Consider the following 24,480-nt stretch of genomic DNA (forward strand, 5'->3'; position numbering starts at 1 on the left):
CATGCATACACACATACATTAATTTAGAGTCTTGTGTAGTCCAGACTTACCTCAGATTCCCTATGGAGCCTGAGGATGGCCTTGAACTGGATTTTTTCAGGCACATAGTTACTGGAAGTGTGATGCTAGAGGCTTGGGGTGTAGCGCTTGCTGGATCTGGCGCTCAGCAACCTGAGTTCCACCTGTTTGGGTTGTTGTTGTGCCTTGTAGGGTCTTCATGAAGGGGGCAGGTAGAAGGGTGGTATTGGGACTGAGAGCCAAGGAACTTGGTGGCTTAACTGTCCTCTCACGTGATCCAGGGAGGCCCAGCCAGGCAGCTTGTCTGAAGCCACCTGGCACATTATACAAATTATAGTGTCGCAAAGGTTTGGACTTCCATAGCTAGAAGGCTTAGTTGCTAGAAGGCTTAGTTGCTGAGCATGTTGCCTTATGTATATAGTAAGTGCTCAATAAGTGCTAGCAGCTTCAGGTTTTTTGTTTGTTTGTTTGTTTGTTTGGAGACAGGGTTTCTCTGCATAGCCTTGCCTGTCCTGGATGTAGACCAAGCTGGCTTTGAACTCACAGAGTTCTGCCTGCCTCTGCTTCCCAGAGTTCTGGGATTACAGGCATGTGCCACTGTGCCCAGTTAAGTTTTTTTTGTTTTGTTTTGTTTTTCCTTTGAGATTTGTTTATTTAATATTTATACAGCATTCTGCCTGTGCACCGGAAGACACCAGATCTCACTGTAGGTGGTTGGGAGCCGCCATGTGGTTGCTGGGAATTGAATTCGGGACCTTTTGGAAGAACAGTCAGTGCTCTTAGCCTCTGAGCCATCTCTCCAGCCCTCTGCTGGGGTTTTAAATGAGATGACCTGCCTCAAGGCCTTGGTCACATTCAGAAGGGAGCCCACCTGACATGCTTGTTTTTAAGGAGCCTTCATGTCACAGCCTCACTCACCCTTGGCTGTGACCCAGCGCTCCTGAGCTGGGTTTTGACTTTCCAGATCATCTTGAGCCGCACTGTAGTGAAGGAGGCCACACCTTCTCTACAGTGAAGATTTCAGACCTTCAGGGGGAAAGCCCGGAACAGGAGACATCTGTGGGGCTAGGGAAAGGATGTAGAAGGCTTATGTTAGGGTCCTTGGCCGAGGCCTAACAACTGGTAGAGGGTAGAGTCTGAGCGAGAACTGTGGGGCCAGCACCAGACAGATCCCAGCCACCTGTGTTCCGAGTCTCGCGCACCCTCTGCTGGCCTCTGTGGGCACTGCAGCTGAAGCACCCACACCCGGAGATAGTTCCATTACAATTCCCAGCAGCAGCACAATGACAAGTTACGAAGTAGCAACAAAAATGATGTCATGATTGGGGTCACCATAAAGTGAGGAACTGTATTAAAGGGTCGCAGCGGTGTTAGGGGGGGGTTGAGAGCCGCTGCTCTAGGCCTCCTCCCCTTCCCACTGCTAAGAGCCAGAGCCGGAGCCAAGGCTCGAGGGCCCCAGGGTGGGAGGGGACAATGGCATGTGTAGGGGGAACTTCGCTAGGATGCTGGCCAGTGCAGTAATTTCTTCCCCCCCTCCCCCCCGCCTCCCCGTTGTAGGGTTTCTGCCAAACTATTTACTACCTCCTTATGAGGAAGTGGTGAACCGACCTCCAACTCCTCCCCCACCGTACAGTGCCTTCCAGCCACAACAGCAGCAGCTGCTGCCTCCCCAGGGCAGCCCCGCAGGCGGCGGCCCCCCAGGCGCTGACCCGCCCCCGGGCTCCCAGGGAGCACAGAGCAGCCCTTTGTCTGCGCCCAGCAGAAGCAGCACGAGACCCCCGAGTGTCGCTGACCCTCAGTCCCCCGAAGTGCCCGCCGCCGGCCCGGCGGCCACCAAAGCCCCGGGAATGGAGTCGGGCGACTCCGTGGCCGGCCGCGGGGAGCTGGCCCCAGGGCCCTTCCTGGACAGGGATTCGGAGTGTAAGGAGGAGCTTCTGAGAGATTCAAGTTCTGAGCACGGTAGCGTGCCCCCCGACAGCAAAGACAAGACCCCCGGCCGGCACCGCCGATTCACGGGTGACTCGGGCATCGAGGTGTGCGTGTGCAGCCAGGGCCACCACGATGATGACCTCAAAGAGTTCAGTACGCTCATCGATGATGCCCTGGACGGGCCCCTGGACTTCTGTGACAGCTGTCACGTGCGGCCTCCCGTGGACGAAGAGGAAGGGCTCTGCTTGTCCTCCGAGGACCCGGCCCGAGACCCCGGGCCACCCCCCCGGCCGGCCGCGTGCCTGCTGCTGAACACCATCAATGAACAGGGCTCTCCGCGCTCCCAGCGCAGTGGCTCCCCCAGCTGAACAGGCCCTGCCTGCACCGGAGCGCGCCAGAAGCCAGGGCAGGGGACACCCACAGAGAAGCATTAAGTGACTTTCAGAAGTGGGACGGCCACTCTGGCCTTTTATTTTATTTTTCCCTTCTGTCCCACTTTTCCCACATCTCCAGGTACAAATTTGGGGTGTGGGTGGCTCCTTCCCCCCCCCACAAAAGCACAGTGTTGTAGGAGACTGAGAAGCTGGTTCTGTGACTCATTCCGCACCCCTCTTTTCAGACTTGTAGCTCACCTACCTGCTTGGCTAAGAAACATGTGTTTGGAAAGCCCTCAGTGACTGGGGTTGGCATTGTGCTATAAGCTGGGTCTCAGGACGGAGTGGATTTGTAAGAAAACCGTGTCTCAGTCTGGGAGAGACAGTTTATCTTGGCCCCAAGTAAAAAAGGAAACCCTCAGGGGCCCCGGGTTGTCACCTATGGCTGTCACCTATGCAGAGCTGGCATTGGTCTAATCCTGTGGGAGTGGGAGAGCCATTGGACAGGCTGGTGACGATCTTGTCGCTCTGACAAGCCCCAGGTGGAAAGTACACATCTGTGCATTGTAGAGGGGTCCCTTCCCAGCAGGCCTTGGCCGGCTTCAGCCTGGTAGTTCAGGTGCAGAAGGTTATACTGTGTTCTTTAAAAACAAATAGCAAAGGCTAGCTGGAAACCAGACTGCATCGGTAGGCCAGCAGGAATTCTCCTCTAGAGAAGGGAATCTTGTAGCTCTCCCCTAGACTGAGTTTCCAAGAGTCTGGCTACTGTGGGCAAGGAGGAGAGTGTGTGAGCAAGCCTGGGCCTTCTGGGAATGGAGGCTTAAGTCCGATGGCCGGTGAGATACAGCCTCCGCCACCTCTGCCCTTCGTCTATGCCCACGGGTGATTGGTGGTCCCTGCCCATCCTGAGCAGTCTGCAATCTCTGTCTCCTCATCCTCTGTAAGCAGATGGGCTGAGGGAGTTGTGTGTCCTGGGCAAGGCAGCCTAGTAGCCTGGTTCTCACAGTATTTTCTCTTGAGTTTGACTAAGCCTGTTGTTGGTGTATTTGTTTGTTTTAAACTGACCACTTAGAAGGAACACTTTGTTTATCTGTGGTTCTTGTGGCTGCCCCCTCCCCCTAGCCTGTTGGAGAGGCCTAACTCACTTTCCTGTACAGCCTGTGTAAAGAGTCCCTTGGGCAGGAGGTGACAGCCATCTCCAACAGGATGTCAGGGCCTGGGCACTATTGTCTGGCTCCCGAGACCCCATTGAGCTTTGATAGGAAGAAGAAGCATAGAAGCAGCTGAGACAAACATTCCCCACCCAGCCCTGTCCTGCAAAGAGTTGGGTTCCTTCCCTGCTCTTGAGTGACGATCATAGACTCGGCACCGTCACTATGGTGAGAAAGGACAGAAGGAAGGAGAAAGTCCATATAAACACACATCCAAGGCTGGAAGGAGAGTGCACGTCTGCATTCGGATGCCGCAAACCAAAATCCTCCTTGAACAAAAGTGAACTACACAGTGATGTTGGATGATGTGGTGTGTGTGTCCGTGTGTGTGTGTGTGTGTGTGTGTGTGTCCGTCTGTCCCCTAGCCCTGTGTTCCTGTGAAGATACTTTGAATGGTCATTCTGCTCACATTAACCACAGAGCACGTATGGCCCTCTCAAGGTAATTTATTTTACGCATTTACTGTTTACTGAACAATTGTCTGACTGTACTCGGGTGTCTTCAGCAGCCTTGTTGCCGGCAGCGCCTGTGTTCGCCAGCAACGCTGCCCGCCAGGGAGAGGCTTCTTACTCAGCTCACCACTGCGATTTGCACATTGCTCCACGGACACTCAGAGGCCTGCATTCTGTTCCCTGTACATGGAAACGTTCTGAACCAGTCCCCCTCCCTCTGCTGCTCTCAGACCGCTTGACTGAGTCTTGAGTGACAAGCGTGGACTAGCCGTGGCCCAGACATCTGCCTGCCCAGGATCACCAGGAGTCTCTGGCAGACACCTTGGTGCACCACAAGCGTGCCCCTCCTCTGCCAGGGTCCGGAGGGCTGGTGTGTGGCCAGAGGGGCCCGAGCTGCAGCCCCCACACGCCTTTCCGGCTGCCTTCTCGTTAAAGTCCCACTCAGCTCACTCAAGTGTCTCAGAGGAGAGTAGCTTTCCTCTAACGAGCCCCTCCTTAGCTAAGTGGTGGCGATGAGGCGGGGCTCTGGCCCCCGGCAGGGGTGCCGGCCCGAGAGCGCCCACCGCGATGACGGTGCCGCCGCAGCCCGGCCCCTGCTGCTTCGGGCCACCCTGAGATAGCCCTGGAGACAGTGAGCCGGGGTCAGGGACACTTGGCTGAGTCAGGTTTCCAGGTGAACAGGTGGAGGTGGGCAGGCAGAGGTCTCGGTGCTACGGTCAGATCCGCAGCCGCTAACACATTCCTGTGTGAGGCACATCCCTGTCTGTCAGCTGTTGTGAATATGTGTATTTTAAGCAATAAGATTCAGCTGCCCAGACTGCCCTGGGCGGGTCTGGGTGTGTTCTGAAGACAGAGTGGCTCTAACCACTGTGAGAAAACCCTAATAAAATCAGTCCCAAACATCCTACTGCAGTTTTCCGTGCCACACTTCGTCCCATTTACTTCCGCCTCAGACTTCCGCCGCAGACCTCCATACCAAGACCAAATGGTGTGACAGAGCAGTCAAGGACAGGGTCCTGGGCTGGCAGGAGGAATTGCCTTCAAATGCCTTTTCTGTTAGCAGATACTTTGTGGCGTTTCTTAAATATGTTTTAAAAAAAGAGGACCCCAAAAAGCAGAGACAAGTTTTTTGCAGATTCCCCAAAGCTGAATTAATTAGTTTTAGGGCTTTAAAAATTTTTTTTCTTACTATTATTTAATGTGTTGGGTGTTTCTCCTGTGTATGACTCTGTCACATGCACGCAGTACTCATGGAGGCCACAAGAGTGCATCATGCCCTGTAACGAGAGTTGCAGATGGCTGTGAGCAGCCGTGTAAGTGCTGGGAATTGAACCCAGGTCCTCTGCAAGAACAGTGCTCTAAACTGCCAAACCATCTCTATAGCCCCAGTTTTAGGTTCTTTTTAGATAGGGTCTCTCTTTAGCCCAGACTTGCCGGGAACTTCACACAGAGCCCTCGCTCACGGTCATCCTCCTGTTTCAGCCTCCTAATGCTGGGGTTGCAGGAGAGAGCCACCACACTCTGCCTTTAATGCCGAGTTGTTTTGTACCCAGCATACGTTGGAAGCTGAGGAAATGTGACATAAGCCAGAGCCAAGCACCCCATTCTCTGCAGGTGCATACCTGTGGGGAATAGCTCACAAGTGAGAGGTGCCTGGCAGAGGTTCAGAGACCACGGGAGTAGTGGGAGGCCACGCGAGGTTTGAACTGTTGAGTCAGAGGACACTGAACTGAGAGCAGCTTGCTGCGGCTGCTGAGGAAGGGTCCCCGTCAGGACTTCTCTTGAGGTGACTGCAAGTGGCAAAGCATGACGATGTGCAGCCTCTCCGCCCTCACAGAAGGGGCGCCTGCCTCCTAGGTGTGCTCGCCACAGGCCTACTCCCCTGGCTAGTGGCTGCAAGTATTGTCCTCCTAAGCCCGAAGTGAGCCCCGTTATATTTGAGAGCTTGAGTTAGCTAGGCATGGCCTTCGTCCCTGTCATTGATCCTGGGCCAAAGAACCATGTCCTGGCTTCTAGGTAATCCACTGAAATAGTTGCTGTTCCCTTACTACTGAACTGCTAGGCCCAGGCACTGCTGCTGAAACCACACTAGCTCATAAGGACAGTTGATCCGAAGCCGCTGGGAAGCTGAGTTCAGTGGTGTGTGCCTGTAGCCCGGCACACAGGAAAAGGCAAGAGGTTCATGAGTTTGGGGGGCCACCTGGGGACACACAGTGTATTCCGGGCCAACAGGAGCTATCAAGACCCTGTTTTAAAACAAAACTACCAAAAGCCCATGAAGAACTGGAGGTGCCCACCATTCCTGCTTTCTTAAAAGATAATATCTGAGTAACTCTGAAAGAAAATGGCTCAAGTCTTTGGGGCCACTTGTTCACGTGCACTTGATTTCAGCTCTTAGAACACTGGGTCATGGGAGTTCCTTTTTTAGAGGTATGATGAGTGTCTCTATTGCCTCAACTGACCAAGTTCAGGTAGAGATTGTATTTGCCCAGAAGCCCAAGACACCTCACTTTCCTGGTTCTAGTCTTCATTTTTCAGTTTCCTGGTTTTAGCCATTGAGTAGAAACTCCCAGGATTTGACTCTAGAAGAAATGGAGGCTTGGCTGAGTACTCGGGGCTCCTTGCTGAGGCCCCTGGAGAAGGACCTTGGGTTGGAAAATGTTTGAGTTTCAGGCTCCAGCAAGTGTCTGAGCCTTCACAGAGTGTGCCCAGTTCACAATCCCAGCATTTGGGAGGTGAAATCAGAAACTAATAAAAGCAGCAAAAAAGGAGGCCATGATTGCTGCTACGTGTGGTGGAGGATGCGATTTACTGTAGATAAAAAGGGGGAGCATAGCCAGACGGAGCCAGACCATGTGAGGAAAGGAGGGGGGGGGGGAGCCAGGAGACCAGACCATCAAGAGGCCGAAGGCTGAAAGGGCTGGAGTAGACATAGACCTCAGCTGTTTGTACCCAGTTAGAGACCTAACAAGAAGGATTAGAAGTTCAAGGTCATCCTTGATGATACAAGGGTCTTTTTTATATAATATATTTTTTATTTATTATAGTTTATTCACTTTGTATCCCAGCTGTAGCCCCCTCCCTCATCCCCTCCAAATCCTGCTCTCCCTCCCTCCCTCATCTCCTCCCATGCCTCTTCCAAAGTCCACTGATAGGGGAGGACCTCCTCCCCTTCCATCTGACCCTAGCCTATCAGGTCTCATCAGGACTGTCTTTCATAGTCTTCTTCTGTGGCCTGGTAAGTCTGCCCCTCCCCCCCCATCAGGGGGAGATGATCAAAGAGCAGGCCAATCAGTTCATGTCAGAGACGGTCTGTGTTCCCATTAGTAGGGAGCCCATTTGGAGACTGAGCTACATCTGTGCAGGGGTGCTATGTTATCTCAATGAATGGTCCTTGGTTGGAGTATCAGTCTCAGAAAAGACCCCTGGGCCCAGATTTTTTGGTTCTGTTGCTCTCCTTGTAGAGCTCCTGTTCCCTCCAGGTGTTTCTATCTCCCTTTCTTTAATAAGATTCCCTGCACTCTGCCCAAATTTTAGGTCTGAGTCTCAGCCTGTGCTTTAATACCCTGCTGGGTAGTCTTTCAGAGGCCCTCTTACCCAGGGGTTTTAAGGCCATTTTCTGCTTTAAATGTGACAGCTTCAAGATACATGCGAATGCGCGCCTACGCAGTCACAGACCTGCAGTATTTAATGAGCACCTGCTGTGCTAGGCATTGGGAATGCAAAGATGCATTCAGGACGGACACCTGGAGAAGTGGTAGACCAGCATGTTAGCACACAGGCGAGTTCAAGGCAGGCTCTTCCCTGGTAGGGTCCTGTGGGTCACCGAGTGCCAAGCACTGAAAGGCACAGACAGGCCCAAGAAGCCACCGGGAACCCTGAGTGTGGTGTGGAGAGCAGCATCCGGGAAGTAGCCAGAGATGAAGCCGGCAGGTGAGTAGACATACAATGTTCCAGTTGCCTTTGTCGGTGTTAGTTATTGGCTCTTCACACGAGGTGGGTCTTGGTTAAGCATTTTCATGGTTACATTTTCTCAACCGTGAAGCCTGTAGTCCAAGGTGTAACTGTTCCTGCTCTGTCAGCGGGAGGAGGGGACACACTGGGAGGGCAGGACTAACTAGGCCAAGATCACACAGCTGATAGGTAGCAGAGAGGGATTTGAAACCATTCAGTTAGCCAGAGGCCAGACAGTGACAGAGGCTGCCGTGTGAAGAGCTGGTGACATCCCAAAGGTGAGAGGAAGCCAGAGGAGGCTTGGCTTCAGTGCGAAACCTGCTGAAAGACGAGGCCAGGGCCGTTCCCTCAGCTGCATAGCCAGGGCTCACATCTTCCCCCCTACCCCAGGCATGAGCACGGGTCTTCAGGTCAGGGTTAGCTCCCACTTTGGCTGGGTGTGGTGGTGCACACCTTCAGTGCTCCACTGAGAGGTTAGAGACAAGTGGATTTCCGTGAGTTCTAGGCCAGCTGAGGCCGCATAGTGTCTCAAAAAACAAGACAAACATACAAAACAACACCCCCCCCACAACAGCTGGGCAGTGGCACACCTTTGCTTCCAGCATTAGGGAGACCGAGGTGGGGATTTCTGTGAGTTTGAGACCAGCCTGGTCTACAAGAGTTCCAGGACAGCCAGAGCTACACAGAGAAACCCTGTCTCAAAAAACCAAACCAAACAAAAAAAAATCCACAGAAAATGTTAACTTCCACAAGGAGGTGTGACCCTTGGAAATGGTCAGAATCTCAGGACTTAAAGTTGTGTGTGTGTGTGTTCGTCCTCCAGAGGAGGTAAAAATAGAAATGTCAGTATTTACAGGGGTGGGCAAATTTTTGGTTGGTTGGAAATCTCTCCTCCCTGTAAGCCTGCTACCTGCACTGGAAAATGCTACAAAACACCTGTGTGGGGACCACAGACTCTCTTATGTTCGCTGCCTGCTTCGTAGCTGTCAGCACTGCCTGGCCCTGGTGTGCAGGTAAGTTCTGGAAGGCTCCCTGACAAACCTCCCAGCCCAGCTCACTTCTGAGAAGTCTGTGCGTACCCCAGGCTCTCCATAATTACATCCACATGTTGCGGGGGGAAGTCTGTGGTCACCTGGTCTATAACAACTCCAAATTTATCTCCATCACGTGTGAGAGACTCTCCTGCCCACACGGGCCTCAGAGCGGGCAGCTTCTGTGGAATCTCCACTTTATGTGTGGGAACAAGGCAGTTCAGGAAACCAGTGGGAGGAATAGGGTGGAGAACTCGGGCTGGGAGCCAGGGACCATCACCTGAGTATTCCCAGTCTTCCTTGCTGCTGTCCCCCACTCTGCTGCCTCTGACTGGTCCCCCGTCATCTAAAGGTGGATACTTCTGTGTGTGACCACAGAGGACAGTCCTCATTTTGGGTTTTATGGCTACTAGAGGCCTCAGGAAGCACTACACATATCCTCTCTGGGAAAAGACCTCTCCCTCTAGAGGACCCTGTGGGAACCATTTTCGAAGGGTAGGAACGGGGTGGGGATGATCAGTGAGGGTGGTGGCTGTTTTATCTGTTTTATAGCAAATTTTAATTACTATTAAATGTTCAAAGGTTTTACGAGCTGCTTCTTAAACAGCCAAAAACAAAACAAAACAAAAAACCCACTAAATTAGTCCCAGCACTCAGGGAGGCAGAGGCAGGCAGATCGCCATGAGTTTGAGGCCAGCCTCGCCTACATAGAGAGTCCAGGACATCCAAGGCTACACAGAGAAACCTTGTCGAAAAAAAACCAAACAACAACAAAAACCACAACTATATCATATCGCAAACAGGCAATGAATACACAAAGTGGACTGTTTCCTGGCATTCTACACATTAGCTGCCTCCCGAACATACACAGGGCACTTACTGTTTGCAAGCATGTACCTACGCCAGTGCTCTCAGCGACAGATCCCATGCACAGCAGTAAGGCTGCAGCGAAGCTGAAAACTTCCTGTCTCCTAGTGACGCTGTCATAAACGGGAACAAACCCACCTGGATAGACAAAATGCCATCACATTGCACTTGCCCAGAGTGCTCAGTGAGGCAGCGTTCTAGCCAGTATGTAGGCCTGCTGTGTCGTGGACTGTCCTACCCACTAGGCTATACAAATACACTGATGTTCACACACGTGGAAACTATTCAGTGACATGTCTCTCAATGGTGCCCTCCCCCATGTAATGATAAGAACATGTAATGTGAGCTGGGGGCTCACCCCTGTAATCCCAGCACTCAGGGAGGCAGAGGCAGGGGGATCTTTGTGAGTCCAGGACAGCCAAAGATAGCCAAGAAACCCTTTCTTGGAGTGTGGGGGAAAGAACATATAATGTGACTGAGTTATCTCCTAATTGTTCAGTGATGTCCCATTGGTAGCTCTTGGCAAGTCCTAAAAAGTATATGCCACTCCAGAACTAGTGTTAAGCAGTGATTTACCATCACCCTGTTCGTTAAGAGTGGTCTGAGGAGCAAAGGTAAATATGGGGGGCTAGGGGTGTGTCACAGTGGTAGAACACATACCTACCAGGCATGAAGCCTGGCACGGAAGGGAGGAAAGAAAGATGGGCATGATGGTGCCTGCCTGTAATTCCAGCATCCTCAGCTATGTAGAGAATTTGAGGCCAACCTGGGTTGCAGGAGTCTCTCAGAACAAGCAAATGACAAACTGAAAGTGCGTCTCTTTCTGCATACTGCCTGCTTATCAGCACTGGACCTGAGATTTAGGGATAAGACTCCCAGGTCAGTGATTTACGAAATTTCATAGTGTCCTCTTGTGCATGTGACCGATTTGTCATGCAAGAAAATGAGAAGGCTCAGTCTCACACTCGGAGAGGAGAGCCATGTCCTTGAGATATCAGCAGTTAGGACAAAATCCTGGGCCCTGACAACCAGGCTCAGCTGCCTGTCTTCAACAGGCCACTCAAACAGACCAGAAATAGTACAGAGCAGAAAGAAAGAGATTGCCCCACCGTGAGCGGCACAGAGGTCCCGTGACACATTCTCACCGAGCCCATTTTTAGGGTCCTGAGGTTTAGGTTTAATAAGGGCAAGCGATCTGCAGAACCAAGCAGTCCTGGCCAAGGTCCCACCCGCCTTGCTCGCCTTGGTTTCAGTCTGTCCTGCCAGTGGTCCAGTGGTCACAAGTGGGCGAAATCTAACAGAGAGACAAGTTCCTCCTCTGGCTGGCACCAGCTGCCACCCTCCTTCTCCTAGCCTGAGATCCTGAAGAAATATAAGTTTCTTGGGAACCGTTATTTCAATGGAGGAGTTCAATTTCAAAGAAGGAGTCTGAGATAAGTTGTGGAGTCTCAAAGGGGCCCAGAGATTTGGTGATTCGGGTCAGTGGGTAAAAGTCTTCCAGGCAGGTGCAAGTCTGGGCAGCAGTCAGAGCTCATGAGATTATTTTCTCAAAGGACAGTTTGCCCTGCATGGTGGCCCATGCCTGTAATCCCAGTACGTGGGGAGACAGAGGCGGGTGGATCTCTCTGAGTTCAAGGCCAGCCTGGTCTACAAAGGGAGTCCAGGACAGCCAAGGTACACAGAGAAACCCTGAGTAGAAAAACAAAAGAAAGCTCTTTTCAGGAAAGCTCCTTTTCTCCTGTGGGAGTTCCCTCAACTTCCCTTCGTAAACAGCCAGGTGGATCTTAGTCTTGCCCTGTGGCCTTCCCAGAGTCTTCCAACCCACTGGAGGGGAAAGACCTCACTGCTAATGATTTGACCCTGTTCTGGCTTGCACCAGGGATCTGGGGGTGTGACTTCTTTCTAGACTAAAAGTCAAAGGTCAGTTTCTCCCAGGATGTTTGGGACTTCATGTGTAGGCTAGCCAGTGGCAAGGTTTAAAGATGCTGGATTCCAGCTGAGAAGGATCAATGTACTTAGCGCACAAAACTTGATGGCAAGCCGGAAACAGTAGCACAAGTGCGGGTGATCATAGTGTACGCCTACCAAGAGAGAGGAGGGAAGAGACAGCTTCGAAGTTTAAAGGAATTAGCTCTGTCTTCTAGTGAGCAGGCATTTCTGATTCCCCGAGTGTTTTGAATGGGGAAGGGAGAGAAAAACCAGGTGTGGCCGCTGAAGGCACCTATTTAGAAATCATCTCTTAGTGATGTTTACCTGAGGGAGAGGAGGAAGGGGCCCTACCCATCCTTGTGGACCAAGATGGCATTACTCTGAAGGGCCCAGTCTGAGTTATACATGGTCACAAAGCCAAACCTACAAAAGATGTGGGTTAGAGGAAACAAGATCAGTGGCTCTGCTTTCAAACAAACACTCAATCTTGCTAGTACTCACCACCTTCGCCCTGTGGCCAATGCCCCGCCCCAGACTCTTCATCTGTTTCCGAGGCTGGTCCAAGAGCCTCCTCCCTAATTGTTCTCCATGAAGCAGCCAGGGGGAGCTTACGGAATAACAGTTCATCTGGGAGTGATGGTGTGGGTGAGCCTGTAATCGAGGCCAGCCTCAGCCACACAGCAACTTCAAGGCTAGCCTGAGCTACATGAGACCCTGTCTCGAAATAAAAGCCAGTCACGTTGCTTCCCTTGTGTGTTTATGCTCTGCTGGTGACCTCCTCTGGATCTGGGGTAGAAACTGAACACCCTGCTCTTTATAAAGGCTCCACAAGGGCTGGTCTGTCTCCTCCACCCCCACCCGAACCATTCACTGTCTCAAACATGTTGATCTTGAGACCATTTCATCTGCTTCTCCTTCAATAGTTGTCCACACCCTCACCTCCACCCCCTGGACTCGACTCCTTGTTTCAAGTGGCCGCTCTCTCCTGGACCATTCTGGTGCAGCATCTTCAGTATCATTGATGACAGAGTCTTTACCAGTCTGCGGTTTCTGTCACTCTTCCCCTGAATGTTACCAGGCATCTGGGGTTCTCCTGGGACCACTGCGGCCAGCAAAGCAATGATCCGAATAGGGCAATTTTGGGCCATCACAACTAAGTACTCAGCATTGACTCAAACTGTCGGAGTCTGACCCCAAGTGGTTTATTTTAAATATATTTAAGCACAGCACAATTTGGTGAAAACTTTTCAGGTGATAATTAACCAATCCCACGTGCACAATAAAGCTTAAGACTACATTGCCAGGCAGGGAGAAGGCCTTTAACACCAACGCTCTCAGTTGGATTGCTGTGAGTTCGAGACCAGCCTGGTCTACAGTGTGAGTTCCAGGACAGCCAAGGCTACACAGAGAAACCCTGTCTCAAAAAACAAACAACCCCCCCAAAAACAAAGAGACATGACTACATTGAAACTCGTTGTAAAGTACACATGACGTCACCCATAAAAACGGAGTTTATAGACTGACTCCATATGACACCTTCCACAAAGATAAGTTCTATCATTTGACAAGCTGGGATAAGGATCAGGGGAGGATCAGGTGTGGTCTTGGCCACACAGATACTGAAAAGGTCACTAAGCTTTTAACCTTGTCTCTCCCAGCCTCTGGGCAGATAACAGGCTCTAAGCATCCCTCTCTGTGAAGGGACCACCCGGGTGTTTAACATTCCTGGTTCCCCTGTTCCTCCCACTCAAGTTTCCCTGTCCTGAGTCATCAGTGGTGCACAGTAGGTTCCATTAAGTGGTTTGGTTTGGTTTGTTTTGTTTTGAGAGGCGGGCAAGATGCCTCATCAGGCAAAGGTTTCTTGCTGCAAAGCCTGGTGTCCTGACTCCTGTCCCTGAAATCTAGGTGGTGGAGAGAACCGATCCCCAAGAGTTGTTCTTTCACACACACACATCTCTAACACACAAGATAAATTAGTACATATTTGTTGATGATTGGGGAAGGAAGCAAAGAAATAATAGGCAACTCAGAGACTTTTACTGGAAAATATTTAATTTATGTGTTACCACCCTTTATTGCTGCAAACTAGAAAATGGGACAGGAGGGAGAAGAATGTAGAGAGCAGTGGCAGTGGCACCTCTGCTGTTCTGCTGTGTGGCTCTGTCCGAGTTATAGTGCTAGCACAGCTAGGTGCTAGCTTCAGCCTGGGCGTTTTTCCATTCCTGGCGCACTGTGATCTTCACTTTGAAATGGTCGATCAGAAAGACCACCTTGGGGTCACCCTTCAGACAGGGCAGCTTCCCATCGTCTGACACACCCAGGTCAAACCTCTGCAGCAGCCAGGCCATGAAGAGGAAGAGCTCCTGACGAGCCAGCACCTCTCCGACACAGGCGCGGGGACCAGCTCCGAAGGGCAGGTAGCTTAAGGTGGGTGTAATGAGATGGCTTCCCTTTGGATCTAAGAAGCGCTCTGGGGACAAAAGGAAGCATCAGCCAGGGCCCAAGCTTTTGCCCAGAGAACCTTGGCCTACTTTTAGGACATGAGGAAATTAAATATTGAGGAAGGATGGGGAGAGAGGAAGAGAAGTCACCAGGAGGAAATGCTACCATCCAAGGGAGGAGGGAGAGGCCTTTTGGGAGACAGGTGCCTGCAGACTTCCACAGAATTTGAAGAGAGGCCTGGAAACCCAGCTGTGAAGAGTTTGGCTCAGTTTCCAAAGGAAATGAAATGACAACAGGCCTGTGGGGCTGCAGCCACAAGGTTTCTGGTAGCTTAGCAGGAAGGAGTTCCAGCCTGATGGAGCAGACTCCAGGCTGGCTCTGTAGCCCAGGGGCCAGGATGGGGCAGACTCACCAGGCATGAACCGATCTGGCTGGTCCCATTCCTCCTCATTGTGATGCAGCGCCCACAGATTGACGACCACATTTGTGTCCTTGGGGATGGTAAACTCTCCAATGCTGACCCAGACAGGGAGATGAAAAAGAAACGCTGTCTTCCCCTTCTGGCTCAGCCCCAAGTCACTGGGGAGGGGGCCTCTATGCCCTCGTTCTCACTCCTTTTCCTCAGCCTCTGGTTTCTGCCAGGATTGCATCTGGATTCAGTTTTATCCACTGGTCAAGCACTTGCCTATCCACCTCATATATGTGGAAATTTTGCTTGTCAGCACACAGGTATCTTGGAAACTGGTGTGTGTGTGTGTGTGTGTGTGTGTGTGTGTGTGCGTGTGCGCACACGTACACTACTGCTGTCTGATTAGATTGGAACATTGATCACTCTGTCTGTTAGCTCAGACCCATGTCTCCAGGGATAGCAGGAAGTTGGGAGGGAAGCCACATGGATCTGCCATTTGGTGGTTATCAGTGGGAGGGTGGTAGGGCAGGGTGACTGACAGCAGCTAACCGCAGCTAAAGTGGAACATGGACGGGGGACAAAATTGGCTAGCTGCATCCTAAGCTGGGTGTCTCGGGAAGACAGGCATACCGACAGTCAGCAGTAGCCCTGTGGGGGATGAGCATGGGAGCCACCGGCCTGATTCGAAGCACTTCTCGGATTGTGGCCTCCAGCATGAGGAGGTGCGTCCGGTCGCTGAAAGTCGGTGTGCGGCTGAAACCTATATTCTGATCAATCTCCATCTGGATCTTCTTCTTCACCTGTGGGCCAGAACAAGGTTGTATGACCATGTTGTTCAAGTCTAAGAAGATGGGCACTTTGCCCCGTGGTCACACCCAAGAAGGCGCCAGGGACGGCGCCCATCTGCCAGAAACTGGCTGGTTGGGTTCCATAGGAAGGCGAGAGTGAGGAGATGCGCACCTCAGGGTGGTGCAAGAGGAAAGCCACGATCCAGCTCAACACAGAGACGGTGGTCTCTATACCCGCCCCGAAGATGTCTGCCACCGTGGCGAGGATGTGCTCATCTGAGAACATGTTTGAGCCCTGGGCTTCACTGGTGTTATTATTGTCTGCGTTCATCTTCGCTTGGATCAGAATGTCAGTCAGGTTAGAGACGGAATCACTGTTGAATTTCTCCTGGGGTGAGAGACAAGGATGACGAGGCTGCTCCAACATCCCTGCCAAACCAGAGACAGCAAGGCCCCTTGGACCTGTGAGTTTGTGGAGGTAGGCGATAGCAATGGGTCTTCTGTGCCCTTCTAAGAACCATTCAGTGTTTCACTGTTCCACTCCCATTCTTTAATAGGTCAGCTTCTCGTAGTCACCTAGTGCATTCCGCCTGCCTGCCAGGTTTTGGAGAACTTACAGGGTCCAAAATGCCCCCCAGGCCTGCCCCCCACCCCTCCAACCCCACATTCTCCTCTGCTCTACCGCTCAATTACCTTGCAGTTTTCCAATATTTCAGTCAGTATTTGATCTCGAATTTTTATATGTCTCTTTAACACTTCCAAGGCTTTATTGGGAAAAATCTGGAAACAGAAAGAAATGTCAAACCCATCTATCCAGCTAGGAGAATCCTTCCTTGGAGGCAGACCTTAGCTTTCTGTTTAAGGAAGTTCCCACAGCAACCTGGACCTTCTGCCAGAAAGGCAAGATGACAACAGAATGAGATTAACCATGGCCAAGAAGGACACTTTAAGACAATGGAGGACAGGGTAGACTTCTCTTGCTTTTCCAAATTCAATTCAGCACCAAGCCCTCATAGCCATGTGCCCTCCCTCACCCATAAGACAGATGTTTGACCTCCCCACCTCCCCAAGGGAGGAGCAGCCCTGCTAGGCCACAGAGGAGGACATTGCAGCCAGTCTTGAAGATACCTGATAAGCTAGGGTCAGATGGAAGGGGAGGAGGACCTACCCTATCAGTGGACTTAGAGAGGGGCAGGGAGGAGATGAGGGAGGGAGGGTGGGAAGAAGGGTGGAACTGGGAGGGAATGAGAGAGCAGGATACAGAGTTAATAAAATGTAACTAATAATAAAAAAAATAATAATAAAGACAGACAAGCCGGACATGCTGGCATTCATCTTTCCAACAGAAGCAGGTGGATCTCTGTGAGTATGAGGCCAGCCTGGTCTACAAAGCGAGTCCAGGACAGCCAAGGCTACACAGAGAAACCCTGTCTCAAAAACAAAACAAAAGAGACATTCTTGAGACTGAGGACTTGGACACGTTCCTCAGCTGGGTTAAGCCTGATTTTCTCCTGAGCACCATGAGGATAATGTGACATATTTCCATACTTACAGGCTGCTTACTGCTGGCACATGACAATTGGAAAATAATAAGAGCCATGAATATTAAGATACAGGATTTAGGCAGGGCAGTGGTGGTGCTGACCTTTAATCCCAGTACTCAGGAGGCAAAGGCAGGCGGATCTCTGTGAGTTTGAGGCCAGCCTGGTCTATAGAGCAAATTCCAGTACAGCCAGGGCCACACAGAGAAACCCTGTTTCAAAAAAAAAAATCTAATATCTATGCCACCTATGTCTGTCTGTCTGTCTCTCTATCTGTCTATCTATCTATCTATCTATCTGTCTGTCTGTCTGTCTATCTGATAGATCAGCTTCTAGTGGTTACCTTTTATGTACTAGCCACATGCCAGGTTCTGGAGACCTCACAGTGTCCAAAATGCACCCCAGGCCTGCTCTCTGACAGCTAGCTAGATATAGACATATAGATGATTTGAAAAAGAGATCCAGCAAGGCATCAAAGCACATGCTTGTAGTCCTAGCACTTGGGACTTAGAGACAGGAGGATCAAAATTTTAAAGTTTCCAGGCATGGTTGTGCATGCCTTTAGTTCCAACACTCAGGGAGGCAGAGGCAGGCTGATCTCTGTGAGTTCGAGGCCAGCCTGGTCCACAAAACTAGGACAGTTTAGGACAGCCAAGGCTATACTTAGAAACCCTGTCTTGAAAGACCAACCAACCAACCACAAACAAATAGAAATTTTAAATCCAAACAAATTAAAAAATCCAGACAAACAAAAATTCAAAGTCATTCTCAGTTACATAGGCAAGGAGAGGCCAGCCTGAGCTACAGAGCAGCCTGCCTTGACCCCAGTGAAGTGTCTGCAGTTTTTTGTTTGTTCGTTTTGTGTCTGCAGTTTCAAGGGGCGGAACAGATGACTGTAGGATGACTTGAACAAGAAAGATGGTCGTGGAAACTGAAAGTGCCGGGACACTGTTCCAATGGGATCTGGAAGTGGAGATGTGGCTTCATTCTCACCTTCAACCAAGGGAAAATGTCCACCAGATTCTCGGTGCCCAAGCTATTCAGGATGCTCTCTGTAAAGGCCTTTATGGCGCTCAACTTTGGATCACTGTGCTCATAAGAGATGCTGAAGCAGAGGGAACAGATGATGTTGATGACTGACATGAAGATAGGCAGGGACAGGTCGATGGACTCCTCATTGTGTGCTAGCAGCCTGTCACACAGTGAGCTGGCTTCCCGGCATACTGAGGAGAGAGGAATCAATCAGCCCTTCTCACCTCTCCACCAGGGTCCATTTGTCCAGGGATCAGCACAGAGAGCTGATGGCCACTAGATGGCAGCAGCCGCTAAGAAATGGCTGGACCCAGCCCCCCAGCATCCTTTCCCAGCTCCCCAACCTTCTGTTTGCCCCGGGGCTAGCTCTTACTCACTGATAGTCTCCAGCTTCTGGTCACCATCCCTGAACAGGCCAAAGGTGCTGAGTGCTAGCTTCCGGTGCAACTGCCAGTGGCTACCAGAATCGGCAAAGGCGATGCCTTTTCCTTGGTCCGACAAGAGGCCTAGAGTCACCTTTGGAGAGCAGGGAAGGAAGGCTGTAGGGATTAACCGCGGGGATCTCTGAGGCTTCTCTCTCTACCTGGGCGCTGTGACATCCCTGTTCGCTTGTAGGGCCTAGAGTCCTGCTTACAGTTCCATGAAAAGCAGTGTAGTGAGGAGACTGAAGGAACCCTGAATTTGAATGCAAGAGCCCTGGGGTTCAATTCCTTAGTAGGGTGCCTGCTGGGCCTCTCTTCTTGGGCTTCTTCCCTGGAGAGGCAGCTAGGAGTGGAATGAGTGAGGCATGCCTGTGCTAGGGGCAGGGAGACTGAGACTTCCCAGATAGTCCTTGCCTCGCCTTGCTTCCCCCAAGCTGCTTAAGCCACAGAATCTACACTCGTTTTCTTTTCCATTCTACTGCTGGCCTGCATTGGGAGACAGATTGGTTATCCTCCTAGGTTGGACATAAGCTTGAGCTATCTCCTCTGAAAGGTCACCAGGGTCTAAAGTCTCCTTCTTAAATCTGTTAGGACCAAAGCAGGAATGTTAGGAAGCGTGCACCTGTGGAGGTTACACGCGGGCTCACAAATCACACCACGAGATCGGTTCCACGTGGGAGGTTTATTAGGGGAAGGGAGAGAGAGAGAGAGAGAGAGAGAGAGAGAGAGAGAGAGAGAGAGAGAGGGCAAGAGTAAGGAAGAGAGAGAGAGGAAGAGCAAGAGAGCGGAAGAGGAAGAAGAGAGAGAGAGGGGAGGGCTCCAGTTCTCTTATAGGGTGTCCCAGGGCATGCGCAGGTAGTTCCAGGTGGTCAGCATGTGGTCTGGGTGTCTTCACAAATGCCTGATAACTGGTCTAACTGGGGCTGCCTGTAGAAGTGCCTGCTTACTGATCCCAACAATATCCCTGATTCCGAAAAAACCTACCTGGCCAGCCTTTTTTATTCTTATTGGGATGTGGGCAGTTGGGTTTGTTGTTGTTGGAGACAGGTTCTTCCTGTGTAGCACTGGCTATCCTGGAACTCACCCTATAGACCAGGCTAGCCTCGAACTCACAGAGATCCACCTGCAGAGCTCTGCCTCCCAAATGCTAGGACTAAAGGTGTGCTGCCTGGTCCCTTTTATGCTTTTGCTTCTAAGAGGAACCTAAAACCTGGGGCAGCCTTGTAGTTGGACAGCCACTCTGGACTAGCCCAAGCTCAACAAATCAGTTCTGGCTTGCTCAAAGCTAAGGCAGCGTGCTCTGTGGGGGCAGTCAGGGGAGCACCCAAGCAAGGTCATGGGAGCATGGGTAGCATTTGTAGGATGGCTACCTAACAGTCAGCACAGTGTGGTCAGAGGCCCTGAGATAATACTCTATGTCCCTGCCCCCTGTCCCCATTCCCTCGACCCCTGCGATATCCCACAGCTGTCTAAGAGCCAAAGCCACAGGAGCAGGGAAACTTCAGTCCTAGCATCCCACAAGGCCAACTGCTTCTCCTGACATCTCTTCGCAGAGGAGGTAGCTACTGCCCTCTTTGCCAACAAAGGTAACAGTCATGCTTCTGGAGAACATCCGCTCTGGGTCTGGGCAGAGGGCTTTGCCTGCACATTCGAGAATGATTATCATATAATCGAGGGGAAGGTGAGTGCAGGGAGGGCTCCCCAGCTCTGCTGGCCCCTGCACCATCCTACCAGACAGCCCATTCAAAAGGTCTCCCTTTTATCTCTCCTTCCCAGTTTAGAGGTGGGGCAGGTCTTAGAGAGTGGTCCCACCAGTCTGATTTTGGAGGAACTGTACAACCCCAGGGACTGAGCAGGAAGGGAAGGAGGAAGAGTGGGAGGAGGAGAAGGAGGAGGGTTGCCACTGCTTACCATTTGGGGCCTACCGGAGAATTCTTTTCCCTTCTTGACTAGCACTTCCCTGGCCAGCTGATAGTGGCCAATGATCACTGTAGTTGTGGTTCCCAGGCGAAAAGAAAAGATGGGACCATATTTTTCCTGCAGCTTGAAGAAGTTGACATGCTGGTGACCACGTCTGGGGAGAAACGGCAGGCTGCCCACCAGGGGCAGGAAGGGGAGGCTCTTGGGGAACTTGGTACCAGGTATCTTTGACTTGGGCCAAAAGAAATAGGCTATGATGAGCAGCAGGAGACCCACAAGTTCCCACATGGCAGCTGGGTGGATGCGGGTGGCTAGCTTTGGGGTGGAGCTGCGCAGCTCCAGCAAGGAAGGAGGACTTTTAAAGGCACTCCTGATTGTCACCTTGAAGTTGTGTGTTATCTCTTGGCCTGTGAAAGTTTATCTTGGAATGGGATCAAGCCTAGGAAGAGGAAAGGCTTGCCAGCCTCCTCTCGGGCTGGCTCAGCTCCCTGGAGGAGGTGGCTTCCCCTCGGGCTTGCTCCTGCGTTTATGGATCCTCCCAGGGGCAAACGGTATCAGCAGGAGATCAAGGTTTCAGAGTCTGCGTGCTGTTATATCAAAAGTGCTGCATAGAAGATAATGTGGTTGTATCTAGCCAAACCTGTCAGAGATATTCAGTCTCACTAATAGTTGAGGAGCTCTTTAAGGTCACTCTGTATAAGGTCACAGAAGACAGTGATGACAAGAACCCAGAAGTCCCACGTGTTCATGGCTGTTCAGGTATGCAGAGCATCAGTTCAAGAGTCAGGTTTCTGTTAAAATTTAGCTTGGTCGTTTTTTATCTACACAGTCTTGAGTGGGATATATAACCTTTTCTGAAAAAAAAAAATCATTTTATTGTGTTACTATATATAAAACATAAGATGCATCATTTAAAATGCTTTAACTTACAAAGTGATTCCAGGACAGCAAAGCCTACACAGAGAAACCCTGTCTCAAAAAACCAACAACAACAACAAAAGACTTTCACGAAGGGCTGGAGAGATATCTCAGCAGTTAAGTGAACTTGCTGTTCCTCCAGAAGACTCCATTCAGTTCCCAGCACCCACACAGCAGCTCACGACTTTCTGTACTCACAGCATTCAGGAGGCAAGTACATGAGGGTCAAGCCAACCTCAGTTTCACCAGGCGTGTGAGGCTACCCTGTGCTATGAGAGACTATGTCTCTCTCAACAGCAACAGCAAAAAAAGTTTACCTTTAGAAGCATAAAGCTTGTGCATGGTGTTACACAACTATGAACAGGAGTCACTTCTGAAACTCCCATCATTCCATGTAGTCACTGAAGCCGTGTGCTAACTCTCCAGGTCCCCCCTCCAGATCCAGACACCTCTAGTCAACTTCCTGTGCATGAACATGCATACTTCTTGTTTTAGTTTGGTTGCTATTGCTGTGATAAAGACCATCACCAAAAGCAACTTGGAGAGAAAAGGGGTTGTTTGACCTACGTAGCCCATGGCACAGTCCACTGAGAGAAGCCAAGAAAGAAGCTGGAGGCAATAACTGAAGCAGAAACCATGGAGCAGTGATGCCGCTGGCTTACTCCTCATGGCTTGCTTATCCTGCCCTCTTACAACACAGAATTATTTGTCCATTGGTGGCACACCCACGTCCATCATTAACCAAGAAATTTTTCCCACAGATTTGCCTACAGAACATCCAGATGAGGCAATTTTTTAGCTGAGAGTCCTCTTTTCCCAGATAGGTCTAGGTTTGTGTCAAGTTGACAAATATGAACTAGCACAACCTCGACAAATTTACATTCAGACACATCACTGTTACAACATAACCTTTCCTTTCTCGTTCATCCCCAGGACCTCATATTAATATTACAAAATTATATAAAGCTGATATAACTTTTAAAAGTTCCACAGTCTTTCAAAATTTTGACATTAAAAAGTCTTAAGTTTCAGCCCAGGCATGATGGTCCATGCTAGTACTCAGGAGGCAGTGACAAGCAGATCTCTATGAGTTTGAAGTCAGGCTGGTCCATACAGTGAGAGCTCCAGGCTAGCCAAGGTTACACAGTGAAACCCTGTCTCAAAAAACCAAAACCAAAACCAAAACCAAACCAAACCAAACAAACAAACCAAAAAAAAAAATGAGTCCAAAGATTCTTTAAATGTTTCATTAAAAGTCCAAATTCTCTTAACTGTGAGGTGCCCCATAAAATAAAAAATAAATTACGTAACTTTTTTACTCCAAGAGAGAAGAATCAATCAGGGCAGTCATAATCAAATCAAAGCAAAACTCAAGACCGGAAGTGTAAAGAGCCTGACTTCTGGCACGCACCACATTTGGGGTTCCATCTTGCATCCTGTACTCAGGCCAGCTCCACTCCACAGCTGCTGCTGTACTTGGTGGGCATGCCACTGTTTCAGGATATTCGACCACACTGTGAACCCAGAGATGGTGTTGCTTGCTGGAAAACCTGGTTCTGGTCTTGGTGTGGCTCAGTCCTAGCATACACCTTTAATTTAGGAGCTTTCTGCCTGGTGTTATAAACAGGAATAAACAAGGTTAACCCTAGGTCAAGAGATAGAGCAAGCAACCAGTTGAAAGGAAGTGAATGTAAGGAAAACAAACAAACAAACAGAGTAAGATGAAGTCAGGAGGATGGATAGGGAGACACCAGAAAGCAGGAGGGAAGAACTTCAGTTTTGAGGATTTTTTGAGATGGTGTGGGGAAGGAAGTGGCCTTTTTTCTTTTGGAACATTGGCTGAAGAGAAAGGTCAGCTGGGTGCTTTCCCTGCTTCTTTGATCTAGCACCTAGCAGGGTTTTACCCCAGCATCTAGCTCATGAGTCTATATTGGTAGAATCAAACATTTGAGATTTTGTTCAAAAAATGGTAGTTGGCACTCCAATGTGTGGCACAATGACATAAAAATCATGCTAGCTGCTGGCAAACTGAGAAGCCATAAGCTTTGGTTAAGTCATCTGGGAAGTCCCAAAGGAGAAAGTTAAGAATGGAAAATACATAATACAAGGTGCTAGGACCTTATGTGATGCCACTTTAGATGACTTGAAAATAGGAGCAGAAAACGAAAAGCTAAATGACTTAACTGAACTTGACTCAATATCAATTATGATTAATCATTGCCATTTTGGTATTTTATATTTTATCTTTAAAAGCCATAGTGCATTTTTGTATCCTCTCAAAGAAAAAAAAGATTTAGAGATACAGTAAAAAGAAAAACATGAAAAGTGGCTTGATAAGCTATAAGCTTTAAAAGAACAATTAGAGAGACTTATAAATAAAAAATGAGAAAAATACTCAGACAGAGACAGAGGAATTTAGACAAGGACCTACCATGCCACTGAAACTGAAGAAGAGCAGCCCAGGGTTGTTAGAAAACCAACCTTAGTTTATCCAGTTACTATACAAGACCTACCAGGAGAAGATAGGCACCCCCAAGGTTATCAAGAAGTTACATATAATCTTATAGACATACTAGATTTGAGGAGAGTTAAGGAAGTAATCACTTCATATGGTGTGCATTCACCTTGTGTGAAGCAGATATTATGTTCATGGGCAACTCAGAACAGCATTATCACCCAAGACTGAATAGATTTGGCAACAACAATATTGGAAGCTGGTCCTCAGTTACAATGGCAAACATGGTGGAAAGAGGAAGCTAGGGCCATGGAACAATGACATAAAGTTAGAGGTGTTAATATTTCCCAAGATCAGTTGCTAGATGAAGGCCAATATGCTGAGTTACAAAGGCAGTATGAATTGGATGAGCATGAGTTACAAAGGCAGTATGAATTGGATGAGCATGCCCTTGTGTTATGTTGTTTAGCAGCTTTAACTACTTGGGACAGGGTTGAAGAATCAGAAAAGAGGTCTGAGTCATTTATTAAAATTATGCAAAAAGAAGCCTTCAATGATTTTTTTTTGCAAAGATCGATTTTAGCAGTAAATAGAATAGTATCAGATTCAAAAGCCAGACAAATATTAGTCAAATCTTTGGCTCTTAAAAAACTGCTAATTTAGAATGCAAAAGGGTGATTAGACCTTTAAAGGCAAGATCAGCATCAATAGAGGAAAGGATAAGAGATAAGCTGATATGAATCTCACATTTATGATGTTATTCTGATAGGAGAAGTAATTTCTAAAAG

General features: G+C 49.7%; 2 protein-coding genes across 8 annotated transcripts in view; one reads left to right on the forward strand and one right to left on the reverse strand.

Annotated features, from left to right (window-relative positions):
- Wbp1l (WW domain binding protein 1 like) overlaps nucleotides 1-4,891 on the forward strand; it is a 63,146-nt gene extending 58,255 nt beyond the window's left edge. For all 7 annotated transcript variants that reach the window (XM_021650433.2, XM_060390649.1, XM_060390645.1 and 4 more), the window contains one exon: nucleotides 1,576-4,891. In XM_021650433.2, coding sequence (XP_021506108.1) covers nucleotides 1,576-2,315 — 740 coding nt within the window. In that variant the 3' untranslated portion in view covers nucleotides 2,316-4,891. The remainder of the gene's footprint in view (nucleotides 1-1,575) is intronic.
- Nucleotides 4,892-13,799: 8,908 nt separating this feature from the next.
- LOC110556807 (steroid 17-alpha-hydroxylase/17,20 lyase) overlaps nucleotides 13,800-24,480 on the reverse strand; it is a 34,186-nt gene continuing 23,505 nt past the window's right edge. The window contains exons 2-9 of the mRNA XM_021650760.2: nucleotides 20,311-21,173; nucleotides 18,355-18,493; nucleotides 17,939-18,168; nucleotides 16,098-16,184; nucleotides 15,577-15,792; nucleotides 15,247-15,416; nucleotides 14,620-14,723; nucleotides 13,800-14,235 (exon numbers count right to left, since the gene is read on the reverse strand). Of these exons, the coding sequence (XP_021506435.1) occupies nucleotides 13,952-14,235; nucleotides 14,620-14,723; nucleotides 15,247-15,416; nucleotides 15,577-15,792; nucleotides 16,098-16,184; nucleotides 17,939-18,168; nucleotides 18,355-18,493; nucleotides 20,311-20,607 (1,527 nt within the window). The 5' untranslated portion in view covers nucleotides 20,608-21,173 and the 3' untranslated portion in view covers nucleotides 13,800-13,951. The remainder of the gene's footprint in view (nucleotides 14,236-14,619; nucleotides 14,724-15,246; nucleotides 15,417-15,576; nucleotides 15,793-16,097; nucleotides 16,185-17,938; nucleotides 18,169-18,354; nucleotides 18,494-20,310; nucleotides 21,174-24,480) is intronic.

The sequence above is a fragment of the Meriones unguiculatus genome, chromosome 1, assembly GCF_030254825.1.
Source record: "Meriones unguiculatus strain TT.TT164.6M chromosome 1, Bangor_MerUng_6.1, whole genome shotgun sequence".
Classification (NCBI taxonomy): Eukaryota; Metazoa; Chordata; class Mammalia; order Rodentia; family Muridae; genus Meriones; species Meriones unguiculatus.